This window comes from Zalophus californianus, chromosome 16, assembly GCF_009762305.2.
Source record: "Zalophus californianus isolate mZalCal1 chromosome 16, mZalCal1.pri.v2, whole genome shotgun sequence".
In the NCBI taxonomy this organism is placed as follows: domain Eukaryota; kingdom Metazoa; phylum Chordata; class Mammalia; order Carnivora; family Otariidae; genus Zalophus; species Zalophus californianus.
In genome coordinates this window covers 62,113,261-62,133,456 of record NC_045610.1, presented here as the reverse complement: position 1 = coordinate 62,133,456, position 20,196 = coordinate 62,113,261, and the positions used below count along the sequence as shown (strand labels likewise).

Genomic DNA, 20,196 nt, shown 5'->3' with positions numbered 1-20,196 from the left:
ACTGGGACCCACTGCTCACTAGCAGACACGCTGTAGGCATCAGCCCAGCCTGGCCATGGGGCCGCCCCCTCTTCTCTGCACGTTTGGCTGGAGTCAGGACGAAGGTGGCCATGACCCAAGATAAGCTGTGGAGGAGACCCAACAAGCCGTGGGATAATGCCCGGTCTGTCGGGCTCTGGCCACTGGAGATCTTTGCTGGAGCTGGAAGGGGCTGCTTTTGAAGCAAGAGGAACTGACCGCACACTTGGCTGGTGGCTTTCTGGGCCCACTGAGGAGACACAGGAGGACAGTTCTCCTGCTCTGAGCCAGCCGTTTGGCTGGAGAAGGGCAAGGTGAGGTGAGGGAGGGCGTGGCCTGTGTGACATACGCATCTGTCGCAGAGCGCACCCTGGCCCCTGGCTGGGAGGAGCACCAGGTTCACGGATTCTCCACACACAGACCCATTCTTCAACTGTTTATTCCATAATCAGTTACCATAGAGGATGAACCCGATTATGAACAGACTGAAAGAAATACACAGTTTCACACGATACCCAGCTACCACCTGGACAGGTACCCCGGTCCAACACAACACAGAACACGATGAGGGGAACAGAGCCTGCGGAGGCTTTATGGTGTGGAGGGTTCAAGAGGAGCATCATCACTCGTGTTAACAAAATCCAAGTGCTTTGAAAATCCAACTCCAGGCCATTGGCAGAGGTGTTTCATTTCAAGGACACACCCTGATGTGCAGCGCCATTATTCCGTACATTTCTGGCTGCTTTGAGCCCTGTTTGTGGGTCAACTGCTTTCCCTCTTCCTCCTTAAGGTGTGCTCATGGGAGCAGCACGGGCTGCAGGAGGAGAGCCCCTCAAGAAGCACAGGCTGCGGGGAGGCATGACCGCAGCAGGATCAGGAGGGACAGAGGTGACCGCCTCTCGATCGCACGGCCTGGCTTACACGGGTGGCCCGTCTCTGTCCTTCCAACCGTAGGTACCTGGCAGCCTTGCCGGGCCTCCCCGCCTCACGGTGAGTCCACCTCAACGGCTGAATGAACAGGTGCGTGTCTGGGGCCTACAGCACCAGCACCCACAGGGCCCCCGGGTCAGCGGTCTGGTCCCGGGAGGGGCTGCCACCTGCCACTCTCTGGCAGCCCAGCAGTGAGAGATGTGGCCCACTGTGGCCAGAAAACCTGGAAACGCAGATTTGTGTACCAGCCCCTGATTCCAAAAGGATGCAACTGACTCACATTCTGGCAAAAACATTTCAGGAGAAATGTAAGTGGGTAAAAATAAGAGCCGAATGGGGCAGGCTGTGGACCGCGGCCCCACATGCCCTGCAGCGGCCCGCCTCCTGTCATCTCACATGATCTCTCTGAGGCACATGAACCTGAACTTCTGGGGTCCTAGCTCTTCACAGGACACGTTTTGGATTTTTTTCTAAGCCTAAAAGATAATAGTTTGTCTTCACTCTTGTTCTTTGGGATATTTTTCAGTCTTAAGATAAAAGGATACAGAAATTGGGGCAATCCTCCTCTCATGTCAAAATAATCCAGTCGCACACGTCACGAAGACATAGCACCACATCAAACAGCGAGGGAGCCCCCAGCAAACAGGGGTAGATAATTCCGAAAACCCAGGTAGCAGCTGAGAAGCCGAGCGGTTTTCCTGCAGTGTCTCCGATGCCCTCGCTCCGCCGCACCTCCCTCCCCGGGCAGCTGACGGAGCCTGCCTCCCAGCCGGGCCGACCTTTACCACTTGATGTCTCGGCTGACCGCAGGGAGCCCTGGGCCCTTGTACATGGTGTGCAGGGCCTCCTGGACTCTGGGGGAGTCGGCCCCATCCAGCCACTCCCGGTACAGCTCCTGCACATGGGCACTGGTCTCAGGGGGCCGCACAGGGATGTCCGCGTAGATGCCTTCCATCTGCCGCAGCAGTGCCTTGTCTGCACGCCCATCCTCAGTCTGGGCTTGGCCTCTGCCGTTTAAACACCCTGAAAGACAAACAAGCACCTTATGCTTTTCCGCCTTTTGCTTTAAAGGGCATGGTTCTGGAACAGGAAAGCAACAGCAGTGGTGTGCACCACCATGGGGCCAGAGCCTGGAGCTGGACTCTGGATGCGTGGGCCCTGAGGCCTCAAGAACCCCAGGTGACAGGCGCATAGTCCCTTATGCTTCCGATTCTTACCTACATACCTTATCCAGAAAACGTTTTTTTACCTAAAAGGGAAGTAAGCTGCCAGCCTCTAGAACTGGCTGGCTGTGTATGCAGATCTGGACTTTCAGAAGAGCAGGAAGACTGCGAATGGGCAGCCACACCACTAGCATCTCATAAAGCCTCTGGGCATGGGTCCCCAACTGGGCGGGACTGGGGACGGGGCGCGGACCCATGACCCCACACCAGAGCCCACACATCTGAGCACCACAGCCTAGATAAAGGGTCCAAATCCCACGTCCTGGTGCTGTTCACTCTCAAATGTATTCAATAATGGCATGATTTATAGGGTTAAGTTGATTTAAAAGAATTTATAGCAAACTGCCACCCTGGCCAACCGCTCTCCACTTGTCCCTTGGCAGTACCCACCAGCTGCACTTTTTAAAAAAAGGATTTATTCATTTGAGAGAGGAAGAGTGAGAGAGAGAAAGCACGAGCGAGGGGGAGTGGCAGAGGGAGAAGCAGGCTCCCCGCTGAGCAGGGAGCCCGATGCGGGACTCGATCCCAGGACCCCAGGATCATGACCTGAGCCGAAGGCAGACACTTCACCCACTGAGCCGCCCAGGCGCCCCTCCACCCAGCTGCACTTTTGATCTCAAATCTCGAAGACACTCAGCCATGGCAGGTGACCCCGCTCACTTTCCCAGGGAGCCCACTCTCCCAAGGTCTGCTCCTGTCCTCAGACCCCTGGCCCTAGCTCCCCCGCTGTTAGGGCACAGGTGAGTCTGCCCGGCCCCCGCCCGTGGCTCAGGGGAGCTGGACACCCTACCCCCTCCACCGCAGACCCAGCTCACCACTGCCTCCTCACCCTCACTGTGTCAGTTCCTCCACACCCCCACAGGCCCTCCCCTGAAGCTGGCAGGTTTTCGCCAGCACCCTGGCCATGCCTCCTCTCCTTAGGCAGGCTTGAATCTTGTGGGCCTTCCCCACTCAGCAGGGCACAGGTGGCCCCACAGCCACCTGGAGGCCATAGCATCCTCTCCCCGGACACCCGTACCTACTCCACCAGTAAGTGTCTGGCCTCTGCTGTGGGACCCCTGCCCTGGTGCCTCTCGTTGGTCTCCCCACCCCCACCCCAATCCATCACTCAGGACAGAACCTGGCTACAGGTGGGGCCATCTGAACCAAGATCAGGCTCTCAGCTGGTGCCACCCGAGCAGCGGCTCTTCTCTGGGACTATGTCCCCAGGGGTGTTCTAAGGGGACACCTGGCTCTTCTGCTATGTGGTGAGGGAAGGAGAGGGACCACTGTGTCACAACCACCAGGGCAGCATCCACAGTCCCACAAAGCTGTCAGAACTGAGCAAGGCCTGGGGTAGCCCACGAGGGCCTGCTTCCTCAGGGGATGTGGGGGCAGTGTGGCCCAGACCCCGCATCTTACCCCCGGGGCAGGCGAGCACCTCCACGAAGTGGTACGGGAACCTGCCCTTCTTCAGTTTCAGAACTACGTTCTGGACGTTTCGAAAGCCGTACGCAGCAGCGAAGCGTAACAGAACCTCCCCATTCTTTTCAAGGGTGACCTCCTGGAAGTCTTTGTTTCTGTAAGATGAACACAATGGATTTTTTTTTTTTTTTAAGATTTTATTTATTTATTTGACAGAGAGAGACAGTGAGAGAGGGAACACAAGCAGGGGGAGTGGGAGAGGGAGAAGCAGGCGCAGGGAGTCCAATGTGGGGCTCGATCCCAGGACTCTGGGACCATGACCTGAGCCAAAGGCAGACGCTTAACGCCTGAGCCCCCCAAGCGCCCCAACAAAATGATTTTTAATCTAGAGTCCTTCCTCTATGGCTGACAATCATTTTCTTTTTTTTTTTTTTTTAAAGATTTTATTTATTTATTTGAGAGAGAGAATGAGAGAGAGAGAGCATGAGAGGGGGGAGGGTCAGAGGGAGAAGCAGACTCCCTGCTGAGCAGGGAGCCCGATGTGGGACTCGATCCCGGGACTCCAGGATCATGACCTGAGCTGAAGGCAGTCGCTTAACCATCTGAGCCACCCAGGCGCCCTGACAATCATTTTCTAATCTAAGTTTGAAATGTTAGCAAAATGAAACACCTGAATAAAAACAAGGCTTTTTGGTCTTGGCTATTCTAAGCCCTATAAATAAGACAGCCCCCCACCCCAGCTCGCACACACGCACACACCACACACACGCACACGCCCCCTGGTTTTGGGCAGTGTGCCCTGGACAGCAGTGCTGACCGCACAGGCAGACCTCAGGGTGCGGTAGGTGACCTCGCCCACGTCCTCGTCAAACAGCTGCTTGGCCGCGTGTCTGAAGACGTGCGCCAGGTACCCGTCGGAGCTGGCTCCATCATGGCGCCTCACCTCTTCCTCCTTCGGGCCTCCAAACCTTGCCAGGCAGAAGAGCAACACCAAGTAGGAGTCAGACTGCCACAGGCTTATGATCCCCCGTGAAAAGAGAAATTCTTTACAGATATTTAGACTTCAGGCAAGAATCTCACGTTACTGAGTTTTAAAAAAATCAGCACAGGCAGTCATCCGTGACCCCCGATGCCGAAGCAGCAGCCGAAGCCCCACTCCGTGCACTTGGCTGGCTACTCCCTTCTCTGCTGCGCCATCAGCGCGTCCCCCAGACCTCGATACTTGGGACACTTGGGACAGAGCTGGGAATCTGAGGGCTACCTGAGAGCATGTGCACGCGCCCCAGCAGGGACAAGAACAAGCACAGGCACTGAAGCTGCTTCAATTCTATACACCTCAGGGCAGCCTTCCACGAAAGGGCTGACTGCCGAGCAGCCCGTGCTCGCCCTGCGCGAAGCCCGAGACATGCATGTGGTAGGAGCGCTGGTCGTTGGTTAGGGTTACCAGGACAGAACCCTGGCCTGCTGTTCTTAGTGCAAAGGGACTGAGGGAGCTGCTTTTCCCCAGAGGTGACCCAGCCTCAGGCAGGTCCCGACACACAATGCCAGGGAACCCGTGGAATTCAGAAGTGGAGGGTGCGGACGTGTAAATATCCCCACGGAAACCCAACTCCCCACACCCCCAGTGGGTGGCACTGCACACCAGGGCCCGCTCATGTTCCACTGGAGAGCTGGAAAGATGGCCTAGGGTCGTGGTGGGGGCTGAGCCACGACACAACAAATGGCAACCCCAGGTCGGGGGGGCCCCCACACCCCCATTTCTCTGCTACCCACGGCCTCATCATGAAGGAGGGAGCCAACCGACAAGGTGCCCCTGCCTGCAAAAGTCACTTACAGAGTGTCAACGGCAGCGTCTTTCACTGCCAGGTCACTTTGCTCCATTATCTGAACGATTTCACCTACAGACAAAGAATAGGCGTAAGGCACCATGGAAGGACCTACCCAGCCCATGCCGGCAGGACATCACGCTTCCTTAGGAGCTGCTTCTAAGATTATCTCCCCCACAGGAGCTTCTGTTAAGGTGACCTTGGGCACTGCCACTCTTACAGAGAGGAGGAACCCATCTCTAGCGCAGCATAACACTAATATGTAAAAATTCTGATAAAATGTAAGAGCAGAGTCCAATTCCTCCTTTTGCCCTTGAAACAAGGGATTTTGCAAACATTCTCTCCGTGTTTTTGTTTCTGAAGCAGAAAACTTTTGTGTATATCTGCCTATGGACAGAGAACCAAGACACAGTAGCTGCATTTACATAGTGTACGGTGGTGTGCACAGAGATGAACTGAGAATCAGAACCACTTTCCTACTTCCCTTTATACCAGGGTCCCCAGAAACCCTTGCTGGAGACAGTGAATGTTTACATCAACTGCCATGGCATTACATGCACACAAGATGACTCAACATGTGAGAAAAACAGTAAAACTGATTCTGCATTCAAGAAAGAGGGGCCTGCCTATGGTTCTCATGAAAACCTGCCATTGACCAGGTAAGCAGATGCCCTCCTGTCTCCCTTCCCCTGGGGCCTGTGCGCTGGGGGCCCTTCCAGGTCTCAGGTCAGGGGACCGATGCCCAGGAGTCACTGCCCTCGAGGGCCTGAAGCGCAGCCGCTCGGGGTTATCAGACGAAAGCCACCCCTTGACAGCAGCATTCCGCTGAGCGGCTCTCGAGGGCGCCAGAGAGTCATTTCCACCCCAGCACACAGAGAACCTGTTGCAGGCTCTCCGCCAGGTGCACTGGGCGGGGGCTGCTGGCAAAGTCACTGGAGCACCACCGGCCCCAGCTTGACTCTAAATGAGAAAACCTCACTGTGTTGCCTGGTGCATGTTTGCTGTCGGCAGCGTCCGTCTCATAGGGGACTTCTTCATGCCGTGCGAGCGCTGCCCCCTCCGCTTGCCTGCAGTCAAGCCCTCGGGGGTCCTGTCGTGACCTCAGAGGACGACCAGCCAGAGGCCCCAGTCGTACCCAGCACACCCACCCCTCACCTGAGGTTAGTACGCAGTCAGCACCCCGGGAGCCGTGGGAAGCTGTGGGAAAGTCTTCTCGAAGGGCCTCCAGTTTCTTATCGTAGCAAGGAGCCACAATAACATGGAAAATCTTGTCGGGGGACAGGTTCTGGGGAGAAAGAGCAAACCCTGCTTGGGGCTGTGGGGCTGTGGGGAAGTGAGGAGGGGCAGCTGAAAGCTGGTGCCCACAACTACCCCCCGCCCAAGGTGCTTTCTCACGTGCTGAGGCCACTCTGGACCTGAGCCCAGCCTCCTGCAGACCAAGCTGTGACCTGTGCCTGCCTTGCAGCTGCACCATCTCCCACCTCGGGGCTGAGCCACCCAGAACCCGGAAGGTCCAGCAGCCTGAGACACCAGGGAAGAGCTCAAGAGAGCTGAACCAGCTTCCCGCTCCCCAGACCTATGCACACGCTGACCAAACACCACTAAGGAAAGCCACTGCTGGACTGTCGCCCGGGCTGGCTGACCCTCCAACTTTCCGGAAGCTTCCCAAGTGACACCTATTAGGGCAGCCCCTGTGGTGCCTGAGGCTGAGCTGGCATCAGCAGCCACATCAGCAGCTGGAAGTTGCCGAGTGGCCTCTGTGGTGAGGCCTCGGCAGAAAGGCCCTACTTGGGGCAAAGCCCGAGGACAGTGCCCGGCTGTCCCTCAGCAGGCCCACAGGACTGGTGACCCTCAAGGACTGGCACACTCCTGGATTCCCCCAACAGTGGGGGCGGGGCAAGCACGAGGGATAAAGTCCCAAAGTTCATTCTTCTGCCCCCAAAGTGAACAAGGCTGTCAAAGGAGTGTGGCTTCCTGAAGCGGCTTTGGGTCTGTGGGGTCCCCATTATCGCTGTGTTCTCCAGTTTCTCCAGGGCCAGACCTCACTGGTTCCCTGGAGAGATGTACCCTCTGACTGAGGGCTGTGGGCACTCTGGCAGCTGGGGAAGCGACCACAGGAGGGGGCCACCTCATGGGCGCCACTGGGGTGTCGGGGACCTCCGGAAGGAACCAGGCCTGGCCTCTGCCAGGGTTCCTGAGGCGGCCCTGGATGGCATGCGGGGGGTCTGAATGGGGGCCTGCAGTGGGGAGGGACAGCACAGGGGCCCGCTAAACATGGGGTGCCACCCACGGGGGACCCAGGGCAGGTGAGGGACGTGGGAAGGCCTTTAGGAGCCTGGCTGGGAGTTTTCCCATCATGTGAAGGCAGAAGTGGCTAAGGGAGTCGCATGCCTACTCACTGTGGTCTAGGGGACAGGCCAGGACCCCACACAGGGCCTCCTTCATTGCAAGCATCTCTGGGGGCAAGGCCAGCCACCCCCCACCGCCCCTGCCTTACCAGGATAGACAGTGTTTCCACTCGGTCTAGGGCCAAGACCACCCTGGATGTGCCCGGTGGGAACGTCCCCATCTCCCAGCCCATGTGCTGCCCTCTGGGAGGTAATCAGCTTACCTGCCGTCTGGCGAAGTAATCCTTTACCAGAGAGCCCATGATCTGTTGGGGAGACTTGGCGGTGCAGAGGTGGGGGGTAACAGGGTGGCCCAGCACCCGTTCAGCGTATCGGACCCAGCCTGGGGAGAGAATGGTCCCGTCACCTCCTCACAGTGGCTTCCTTCTCCCTTCCGTCACACACGAGGAATTCTGAGCTCCCAGACCCCGTCACTTGAGGTAAAGCCAGACACCTCCTCATGTGACCTCCCAGGGAATTCGGGCACCTTGGGCCCCAAGGACCCTAGGTGCATATGCCCTAGACTGGAAGATGCCCCTGCCAGCCCTTGACCAGAGAGGATGGAGTGGAAGGAAGTGAAAACTGGTGCACTGGATCCCCCCAAAGAGGAGGACAAGTTTAGAGGAGCATCCTCCCAGGGCACTGGGCCCCACTCGGCTGCAGAGCTGTTCTTGTCAGAAGCCACAAAGCCCACCCAGCTTTACTCACCTATTGGAAGCTAACAGCGAACAACTGCCCACTTTTTAGGGCAAGGACAGAATTTCACACGCCTGGGTGACGGTGAGAAATAGCACACATGCTCCACGCCTAAGTGCGCAGCCTGGTACTGACCATTTCCTGAGTCGCCGAGGGCCGCTGTGCCCTCTGGGCTCACCCCTGCTGCTGGGGTGTCCAGTGGGGACATGGGTCAGAGAAGACCTGCGGGAGCCAGAGCCCGCCTCCTTCACCTCCTGGGCATAGCCTGGCGAGAGGCAGACACCACGGACAGGTGTGCACACCACAGCATCACGGGGGCGCACAGAGGCAGAGTGAGAAGCTGCGCGTCAGACCCCAGGGACAGCCAGCTGCCTTCCCATGACCACTCCTGGCCAGGAGAGCAGCAGGAGTGCTGGACGACGTGACAATCCCGTAGGAACAAACTCAAACCCCGTAGCCATCACCTGCATGTAGGCCTGAGTGTGCAGAGGAAACGTCTGTGGTGACCTACAGAAGCTCCTAGGAGAGTGGTCCCTGGAGGGACTCTGGTTTTTTTTATTACCACATGATGTATCATTTGTTTCAGAAGTACAGGTCTGTGATTCATCAGTCTTACACGATTCACAGTGCTCACCATGGAGGGACTCTCCTTATCCCTTGCCTCTGAACATTAAAAACAAAAAACTGCCAAAAACAGTGGGCCTTTGGGGGCCCAAGGCCCCACGCACCGTGAGTCTGGCTTGGCAAGGCCCTGACCACTCCAGCCTCACTACCAGGCCGGCACCTCCAGACGTGGCTCTCCAGCAGATGGCATCTCTGTGCTGCAGGCAAGCTGCTGTGGGCTGGCCAGGGGCACCACGCAGCAGGCAACGGTTTGGCAGCAGGTAAGGGCCGGGGCCCACTTTGGATGCCCAGCCTGTGGGGCAGGGGGCCGAGCAGGGACGGGGAGGAGGAACCAGGGTCCCAGGGTCCAAGGGCCCCCGGTGGCCTGCATCTGAAACCAGACAGGTTAGCACTTTCCTGAGGAGTCCTCTGATCAGGAACTTGTTACTAAACGCTGCCCGGGGGCAGACACACCGGCCTGTGGCCTGGACAGCCCCTGCTGGCTCCCATGGAGACACGAGAACGGAGAAGTGACTGTGGGCTTCCCAGCAGCATGGGGGTGACAACAGCACTCACGTCCTACCTGGGCGCTGGCCCTTTCCTATAGAACTGCAGACTGCCCCCTCCCCCTGGCCACCACTGACAGGACGGGACAAGAGGGGATGTGCTTGGAGAAGTGGCCTGGCACGAGGCACCCAGGAGCTCTGTAGAGGTACACCCCACAGGAGACATCCCTCAGTCTGTGGGCAGCAAGTGCACCCCAAGACCTACGAGCCCTGCATGAGAAAGCCATGCCCAGTGAGCCAGCACAGAACTGCCCACAGCCCTGATTCTATCTGCCAGGTCAGATCACCTGACCTTGATGTTGCTTTCATCTCCTTACCCTGTCATAGGGAAGCAAAAACAACAATGCTGATTGTAGACAAGGTTTAGTTTTGAACCAAATCTCACCTCATGTCCCTGAACTTGAGAAATGACATGAACCTGAACCAGTTATAGTTCTGACATACTTGGGTATAAAGAACTCCCGAGGAAAAGTGCATCATCATCTAGGAAGAACATTCTAGAAGCTCCAAACCTACACTTGAAGAGCTCAAGACCCTGGATGCAGCAAGTATCAGGCCAGATGCGGGGAGGGGGGGCGGTGAGGTGGGGGGGGCTCTGGGGTGGACCTGCTGGGGTCCCCACCAGCACTCCACTCCCTCCTGGTCTAGGACGCCCAGGGTGTTGGGCCTGTGACCTCTGACCTCACCCATCTCTGCTCCTGCCCCTAATGCAGACCCGTGAGAAATGGTGCCTCTGGCGCACGGAGGCGCGGCAACTGGCCCTGGGTGCTCACCTGGACAGGCGGAGGTGAGCATGGGCAGCGCTGGCTCTTCCTCGCTGTGCTGCTGGTATCGACGCACGAATTCTTTCTGACTCTCCAGGATGCTGAAATCCGCTGCTATTGTTGTATCGAAGACATAGTGCACCCCTGCAGGAAAGAGGGTACGCTGAGCTTCTCGTCACCTAACAGAGGACCCCTGGGAGTCTGCAGACTCCACAGGCACCCCCGAGCTCTGTGCCTCCCTCTCACCTCCTTTGCACCAAAGCTGCATAAGCCCAGGCCTGTGTCTTACCTTTTCCTTTAAATAATAAACATGGATCATTTTTCATAAGAAAATACGTATGTTTTCTCTCTTGCTTCCTCTCGTTCTATGTCTATACTTACGTAAACACCTCACGGTAGCCATAAAGTTAACGGAAGATTACAAGACACCAGCAGCACTCTCTTCCAGTCAGTGGTTAGATTTCGTTCTGTGATGATCCTTGGTATCTTTAAATAAACTGGCAGCCCTTACCTTTCTGATGGCCACAATTTTTATGCTGATTTGTAACTAGCTATCTTTTTTCTTCTTTTTTAAGCTTTTAGCATTTTTTAAAAAAGATTTTATTTATTTGAGAGAGAGTGTGCAAGCAGGGGGAGGGGCAAAGCGAGAGGGAGAAGCAGACCCCGCACTGAGCACAGAGTCTGACGTTGGAGCTTAATCCCAGGACCCTGAGATCATGACCTGAGCCGAAATCAAGATTTGGAGGCTTAACTGACTATCCCATCCAGGTGCCTCTTTTTAGCTGTTTTTTAAAAATAAGTTTTCTTAATACTGGCACATAAACCTGAAACAAAACATATACTTTTAATAATTTTAACAAAGTAGATTAAATAACCTTATTATCTGCAGCCACACAATTTTTCTTAAAAAGAAACATTATAATGTCTAAGTATCATCTTAAACTATTACCTTAAGTGAGTTTTCTTATGGGTATATTTTACTAACATATAATGCCCAACTCTTTACTTTAAAAAATTCTCTCCCCAAATAGGGCCTTTCACTATGAGAAGAGAGAGTATCTAGGAACTTTGGTAAAACCTGAAGCTTTTTCAGATCCCGAGCATGAAGGAACGACTACAACCATGCTCGTGGCTGTGGCCTAGTCTGGCAGCAGGCAGTGCGTGGAGAAACCAGTCCATGCCAAGTGCTTTAAGGAGCAGGTATTTATTCCAAGTGTCACCTTATTTTATTAGTAATCCCCCACGTGTTTAGGTCTTTAAACGCCACTGCAGGGTGCTTGGGTGGCTCATTTGGTTAAGCATTTGACTCTTGGTTTCAGCTCAGGTCATGATCTCAGGGTGCTGGGATCAAGACCCATGTTGGGCTCTGTGCTCAGTAGGGAGTCTGCTTGGGATTCCCTCACCCTCTGGCCCTCCCCCGGCTGACGTGCTTGCACAAACACTCTCTCTAAAATCAATCAATCAATTTAAAAAAAGCAGCCACTGGGCGCCTGGGTGGCTCAGTCAGTTAAGTGTCTGCCTTCGGCTCAGGTCATGATTCCAGGGTCCTAGGATGGAGCCCTGTGTTGGGCTCCCTGCTCTGCAGGGAGTCTGCTTCTCCCTCTGCCTCTCTCTCTCTTTCTCCCTCTGTTTCTCATGAATAAATGAATAAAATCTTAAAAAAAAAAAAAAAAAAAAAGAAGCCACAGCAGAAATATCGAAACTCATGTTGGCGAGTGCCTCCAGTCCTCCTCTCCTGAGCCCGCCTGGTGGTCGTGTGCTTGAGGACACCCCGGGGGGCAGACCCTGCACAGAGGGTGGGGGCTCGGGGTTGGGCAGTCTAACAACAGTGGACAACACAGAAGCCTTCTCATCGCTACTTTGGATGGTACCATTCCAGCTCATTCCCATCTGAGCTCTTGGGCATATTTGAGAGGGACTATCTTCCTTTTTTGTGCACAGGAGACAGCCCATTCCCTCCCTGCTCTGCTCTTCAGAAAGCATCCTGGGAAACCAGATGCCGGTCATCTTGCAGATGTGGCTCTATCATATGCCCTCCATGGGCTGTGGGAGCCGGGGCGAGACCATAGTCCTCAGCGAGCGCGGGAGCCTCCTACATGTCCCTGCCACCCCATCACCTGCTGCTCCTGGAGGGCCAGCCACAGACATCACACAACACCCGTCTGCACAGCAAGGGGGTGAGGGACGCCTGCCTATCGCGGGTCAGAGGCAGGGTCCTCTTAGTTTCTCGAGGTGCCTGTGGAAGTCTGGTCTAGGCTGTGCCCCTGGGAGCCGAACTCTGGAGACACAAAGGGCAGCTGTAAGCTGGCCTTGTAGACTCACAACAATATCAAGGTGCCTCACCCAGACTTTTGAGGAAGCCGCAGAGTCTTCTAGATGCATCAGTCACACTGAGGCGGAATTTGGCAGCAAAATAAGGCAAAGACTGAGGACACACCGACACTACCAGCACCTTGTGCTGTGAGGTATCACACTTCTGGGAGAAAAAGAGAAGAGTGTCACACGTGTGGTGACTACACAGAGTGAAGTAAGACACCGTGATAAAAAATCCAGTCAAACAGAATGTAGTAACTGTTCTATGAAAACACTGATAAACTATACATGCACTAGCAAGTATAATTAAGGAAACGGAAAAAAAATTAGGATTAAAAAGTGTGACATCCCAAGAGATTTTGTCAATTTTTAAAAACAATACTCTATCAATAAATGCGAATACCTGAATGAAAGTGGATAATTTTAAAGGAAAAAAAATTACAATATTGGCCCATAAATAACTAAAATGACCCAATAACAATTTAAAAATACACACACACCAATATATTTCAATTACAACAAAATACATACACACTGAAACAGTGTCCAGAGGTCTGTCCCCAAAGAGGCCTCAATCCCTGGTCATTCTGGCAAACTGTAGAATATATATATTTACATACATGTATACATATACGTATGTATGTGCGTGTGTGTCTGTATACATACATATACAAATATATGTGTTTTATTTTTTTAAGAAAGAGAAGAAGAGGGAGCAGGGGGTGGGGCAAAGGCAGAGGGAGAGAGAGAAACTTAAGCGGGCTCCACGTTCAGCACAGGGCCCAATGCAGGGCTCGATCTCATGACCCCAAGATCACGACTAGAGCTGAAACCAAGAGTCAGAGGCTTAACTGACCGAGCCACCCAGGCTCCCCAAATTATAGGATACTTTTAAGGATTGGATCATTCTCACCTCCTATAAACTGTTCTAAAAAATACTGTGTGGGGGGTGCCTGGGTGGCTCAGTTGGTTAAGCGTCTGCCTTCGGTTCAGGTCATGGTCCCAGGGTCCTGGGATCGAGCCCCGCATCGGGCTCCCTGCTCAGCGGGAAGCCTGCTTCTCCCTCTCCCACTCCCCCTGCTTGCGTTCCCTCTCTTGCTGTCTCTCTCTATTAAATAAATAAGTAAAATCTTAAAAAAAAAAAATTCCTGTGTGGGATGCCTGGGTGGCTCAGTGAAGTATCTGCCTTCGGCTCAGGTCATGATCCCAGGGTCCTGGGATCGAGCCCCGCATCGGGCTCCCTGCTCGGCGGGGAGCCTGCTTCTCCCTCTCCCTGCCACTCTCCCTGCTTGTGCTCATTCTGTCTCTCTGACAATAAATAAAATCTTTTTTAAAAAATGCTGTACAAACATGAAACCACAAGGCTATCAACATCCTGAGACCAAAACTGATACTGGCAGCTCAAGAAATCCCTACAAAGATATGAACAATTCATCACTAACACAAGGGACATAACCCAGGAGAGCAGCATGGGCAAGGATGCTGGCATTAGAAAGTCTCACACGTGACCCTCTAACCTGGAGTTTAGGGCAGATACAGGATTACCATGACAGAGCTGCATGGGTCAGACGTTGTCAGCAAGTTAGTAAAGGGGAAACCTGAACAGTGGTATTTGGGGGCAAACCTTCCACCACAGGTCTGGGGATTGGTCTGGTCTCACCGCTGGGGCGTGCAGGCCCAACTGGATATGGGAAAGACGGCATGATTCCTGCTTCTGAATGCATCCCAACAGAAATGTGGAAGCAGGAATTGGGGGAGAGTGTGAATCAGTGGAAGCAGGAATCGGTGAGTCCCAGTTGCTAACAGAAGAGGCAGGGCAGAGGGTGGTCTGTCCCCAGCTCCAGAAGCCAGACCCAGGGCTTCCAATCCTTTTATCTGATGCCCTGCCAGGGAGGTCTCCAGGCCTCACTCCATTCTCACTCACATGTCCCCTCCCGAGGGAGCTGCTTTGTGACCAGCAGGGGATCAGACTGAGCCCAGGGCAAAGGGCAGCAGAGCAGAGAAAGGGAAATTGCGGTGTGATTGCATGAGCAGCTGGCTCAACCAACCCAGAACCTCCCCTATGTCCAGTGTCCTGAAATGACCATTTCTTTGTTCTTTATGCCAGTTTCTGTAGCTGAAATGCTGACTGGTATGCATTTCTACCAGAAGTTTCTACAAACATCTACTTAAGAGTAAAACTTCTCACTGAAGTCTGAATCCAGATGTTAGTGTGGGGGGAGCTAAAGCCATCTGTTCGGAGGAGGACAAGCAAGGGCAGGCGGGGACTGCCGCCCGCTCGCGGACCTCCTGGCGGACCTGACCACCGGGAAGGGGACAGGCACAATGCTGGCAACAGAAGGACATGTACTTGTCTCCGAGACCGTGACCTAAAGATGCTGATGTGCCGGGAACACGCCACAGGGGTGGTGGCGAACACGCACAACACTGCTCGGCTCTGTGCTCTGTGCTGGGTGCCCACGTGAAGCCACAGCCCTCACGCACTCTGCCTCGCTCGGGCACACAACTGTTACCGAGACGGCGGTGGGGGCTCCCAGCAGCACCTGCGCTGCTGCGGGCAGGGTGGGTATGCGAACACTTCCTGAGAGCAGCCGTGAGCGAGTGGCAAACGCAGGTGTGCGCTTCAGCCCCTCTGCCCCACCGCCCTTCCTTTCACCTGTCCGAAGCTGAGTGACACGGCTCTACAGGACAGCTGAGGGACACAGCCTTGCCCCAGCCCGACAAGCCCATCAGACCAGAGTCCTGCCTCTGGGAACAGACTAGGGACCTCGAGTCCTACCACGTCGGTGAGGGAATGTGACCCTGGGCGGGGGCTCTAGAGAGGGCTGACGCCGGCAAGGGACGTAGGGCCAGGGCTGAGGTGTGCGCGCCGTGCCCAGCAGAGGCTTCCATGCCTCACCCCCCCCCCCGCCCCCCAGCAGGGGCCCTACCTTATTAAGGTTCAGAACGCGGAAGAAGTCCTTGGCATTCTGCTGGGAAACCTGGAGCCCTTCCTCAGCAGTCACACAGCTGTCACACGCCAGGCAGTCACTCAGAAATATCTTGGCATCGGCCAACTTACGGAATTCTCCCTTCTACAAAAGAAAAATGTTTTGGTCTGATTCTTCAATAAAGACTCTAACATGTGCTTCTCTAGGGAGAATGACAGCATGAGACCAACACAGAACATGGACACTTCGGACAACACAGAGCCGGAGGGCCCTAGAACAGGCCACAGGGACACCAAGGAGTCACACGGATGACAATCCAGGGTTGGGGGACAGCACTGTCACATGGTGGGAGAGAGCTACACTCGGCGCCTCTCTGCCCTACGTCCCCTTCTGTGCTACCCGTGGGGACTCCCACTCTCAGTCTGCTCTGTACCCCCTGGTAAGCTCATCAAGGCCCATGGCTCCCCAAGGAAGCTGGTAGCCCGGCTTCAGGAGGTCTGAATGGGGCCCAAGAGTTTGCACTTCTAACAAGCTCCCAGGTGGGTCCAGAGCTGCCACTTGGAGGGTCTGGAGCACAGGGCCTGGCACACAGCTGGGGCCCAGCAGATAATGCTGTGCTACCCGGAGAATCCTGGTGCTCTGTCCCTGCAGAGGTCTCCCTGAGCACACTCTGCGCCGTTCCCAGGACTTCCTCTGTGCCGTGTGCTGTGCACCACACAGTCCTTCTTTCTGCAGGCTCTCCTGGGCCGGGTCTGGCCCTCCCCACCTGTCCTGTTCCTTCTGCCCTCTCCTGTCTCAACATGTGCATTCTGCAGAAGACTGTCCACCACCTTCTCTCTAATCAGCCTCACTTCCCAGAACAGTGTCAGCTCCCCCAGCCCCCAACACCTCTCCAACCTTCACCTCCAGCGGAGCTCTTTCCTTCCCCAAGCTTCAGACCGCCATCCCACAGGGAGCTCAGTGTCTGTGGAACTCAAATTGCACTCAGCTTCCTGCGCTGCATCCTCTATCCTGCTTTTGCCACTGTGGTGGACTGCCCAGGCCCCACCACCCCGTCTCCCAGGTCCTTTCCCTCATTCTCCCCTGCTCTAGCCACCTAAAGCCAGCTGCCTCCATCACCCGCCTCTCCCCCAACATATGATCTGTCCCCTCCCCCAGACCACTCTGTGCACCCCTCCTCTGACCTGCTCACCCTACTGGGGTGCCGCCCACTGTGCTGGCAGGACGCCTGCTGAGGCTGTGCACACACCTTATCTCTGCGTTACCACAGCCCTGGGAGAGAAGGAACCCAACTCCCCAGGTCACCGATAAGGAAACTGGGGCTCCCGGGTTTAGATGTCTGTCCGAGGTGATGAGGCCAGAGGGTAGGTGTGGGAGGCGCCAGGCACTCCCTGCTTCTTCTGCCTTTGCACCCCGGGTGCCTGCCTCATCTGCTGCTTGCCAAACCCTACAGCTGCCAGAGCACGGAGCTGGTACAAGAGGGACTACACCAGTCCTGTCAGTCCAGACCTTGTGTCGGGGTCACCAGACTAAAGTGAAACCTGCTGCTGTCCACGCTGCCAGCTCTCCACTATTGAAGTCAGTACCAGTCCTTTCCAAGGGAAGAGTGACCTCCCCTACCCAGTAAACTTAAACCATCACCACTAGCTAAGGGGGATTTAAACCCTCAAGAACAGAGTTAGAGAAGAAACCACTAGAAAAATAAACTTACGGGATCATGACATTTGAATTATTTTTTAAATTACCTACCTAAACTCCCATTTTACAGAATGAAACTTTTCATTAAAAAAGTTGGAGACCTAAATATTATACCATTATTTCTAATCAATGACTGAAGATGATATTTTTCTTTGTTCTTTACAGTTTGTTTTGGCTGGGTGTACTCTGAGAACACTTGCTTTTGGGCACTTCTGTCCCAAAGGTCACATGCCTAGGAATGACCACCCTGCATGCCCACGGCAAGCCCCCCCCCCCCGCCCCAGGGCGCCACTTTAGGATCTTCTTTCTTAGAGCAATGGTGTGCCAGGGACATGAGCCCTCGAAGAGGAGAAAAACAGCCCCAGCCATTTACTCCAGGCTAATGCAAAACTGAGAAATTACTTGCCTCTCCATTCTCCTGAGCCAGACTTGGTACATCAACTGAAGCATTCTCTTGGTCCTCGGTTTTTGTTTTCTTACTACATTCCTTGAAAAAGCAAAGGAACATATAAAAGTACTTTTAATCTGATCCTCTCAACTTAAAAAGATGTATGTACACTCTGATCCGTTAACCTCCTGTGTAGAAATCCTCTCTACAAAAACAGAAGTACCTGGACTTGTGGACACACATGCACACCCTCCTCTACCCGTCCTTGCAGTAACTAAAAACTAGCAGCAACGTGGCCTTCCACCAACAGGTAAATCAACACCGACAGCCTGGATACTTGTTACATTTAGAATACGATGAACTAGAATTATGTGTAATGCTTTGAAAATGTATCTCTGTAAAATGTTAAATAAAAAAAAGAGAAAATGATGGAATATTTACATGATCTAATTTTTGGAAAAACAAACAAAAAATCCCCATCCCCACAACGAATGGCTCTTTATGTTATCAGCCTAGAAGCAAGTGTGGAAGGCTACCCCGGTCACTATGGTTACCCAGATGGAGCGAACGACCAGCCCTGTCCTTCTTACATTCCTGTTTTGTTACTACAATCACGTAAGTCGTATAACAACTCCTCAAAAACACGTTTTGATCAGTTTCAATCATCCACATCAAGAACTGTGCTGGCTATGACTGCCCTGAGTGGTAACAGAAGTTTGTTTTTCTGGGTTTGTTTGTTTTTCTGCCCCCCTTTGGCTTCAAACATATTTAGAAAGGACAGACAAGTGCACCGAGAACTGGAAAGACCCAGCACGAGCCCAAATGTAACGTGACTACAAGGCACCTGGAAACGAAACCTGACCCGCAGTGGCGCCGGGCATCTGGCAGGTTCAGCGTCCGCAGCTCACCAACCACCTGCAGTCGCCCTGGACCCAGTAAAACCCGAACCAGTTGTCACACAGGAGACCAAGTCTGCGAGATGACGCGGACGCACAGGAGCCCGGAGCGGCTGATTCCGGAGACGGGGGACCCGGGACGGCACCACGGCCCGCACCGCCCGCTCTGGGCACCAGGGCTCCCGGAGGCTGGTGACCGCAGGCGGCTCCGACCCCCGGCTCCGACCCTGACCCGACCTGACTCCCTGACCTCGAACAGCCCCGACCCCGGCCGGACCGAACCCCTGACCCCTAGCAGCACCGACCCTGGCTGGATTGACCCCCTGACCCCGAGCAGCACCGACCCCGGCCGGACTGACCCCCTGACCCCCAGCAGCACCGACCCCGGCCGGACTGACCCCCTGACCCCCAGCAGCACCGACCCCGGCCGGACTGACCCCCTGACCCCCAGCAGCACCGACCCCGGCCGGACTGACCCCCTGACCCCCAGCAGCACCGACCCCGGCCGGACTGACCCCCTGACCCCAGCAGCCCCGACCCCGGCCGGACTGACCCCCTGACCCCGAGCAGCCCCGACCCCGGCCGGACTGACCCCCTGACCCCAGCAGCCCCGACCCCGGCCGGACCGACCCCCCTGACCCCAGCAGCCCCGACCCCGGCCGGACTGACCCCCTGACCCCAGCAGCCCCGACCCCGGCCGGACCGACCCCCCTGACCCCCAGCAGCACCGTCCCGGCCGGACCGATTCCCGGCCCCGAGTGCGCGGGGCCCACCTTCCGCGTGCAGTGCTCACACTTCATCTGGAGCGGGGCAGGCGGGGGGCCAGGGTTCGGCCTCAGTGGAGCACCGGGAGACTCGGTCACAGACGCCCGGCGCCCGCCGCCCTTTGTTGTAGTCACCCGCGGCACGGCACCACCCCCAGCGGCTCCAGTTGACCAATGAGAGCGCCGGGAAGGGGCGGGCCACAACACTAAACCAATAGGAGCGCAGATGGTGCGGTGCGGCTCCCTCCCACATGTCTCCGCCTAGGCCAATGACAGCCCCGGGAAGGGGCGGGCCGGGCCCTGGAGCCAATCGGAGCGCGCGGGGGCGGAGAGCGGCGGACGCCCGGGAGGCCCCGCGGGTCCTCTCGCCCGTTTCGACGGCTCGCGGGTCGGGGGCGCCACGGGGCTGACAGGCAGACCCTCTCTAGGAGGCGACCCTGAGTTGTCCTGGGGCTCCTGGTCCGTCAGCTTGGCGCCACCTTAAGCCTGTCTCCAGACTCCGCCAGGCCATCGCCATTGCCGCCCGGAGGCGCGTCACGTAGGCCGGGCCTGGCGGTAGTGCGCACGCGCGGATGCGCACCACGTGGCGCCTTGGTGGCGCTCGAAGGTGGGTGTGAAGTAGAGTCGACTAGATGTTCTCAGCAGGTGTGTGGATGATCGGGCGCCTGCTTTGCAAATAATGAGTAGTTACTGTTTCTGGGAGAAATGACACCAGCTGCAGGGTTAAAACGAAAATGTTTAACTCATAATAATGAAATTAAACATTTTATAAAATCAGTGTCTGCTCTTT

General features: G+C 55.4%; 1 protein-coding gene across 1 annotated transcript; it reads right to left on the bottom strand.

The window, feature by feature from the left end:
- Positions 1–445: 445 nt before the first annotated feature.
- On the bottom strand, positions 446–19,561 carry NARF (nuclear prelamin A recognition factor). Its single transcript, XM_027624900.2, has 11 exons — positions 19,416–19,561; positions 17,765–17,845; positions 15,661–15,804; positions 12,761–12,893; positions 10,427–10,561; positions 8,013–8,131; positions 6,557–6,686; positions 5,410–5,473; positions 4,406–4,543; positions 3,573–3,730; positions 446–1,971 (listed from the first exon to the last, which is right to left on the bottom strand). The coding sequence occupies exons 1-11, from the start codon at positions 19,440–19,442 to the stop codon at positions 1,730–1,732; spliced, it is 1,371 nt and encodes a 456-aa protein (XP_027480701.1). The 5' UTR covers positions 19,443–19,561; the 3' UTR covers positions 446–1,729.
- Positions 19,562–20,196: the final 635 nt, after the last annotated feature.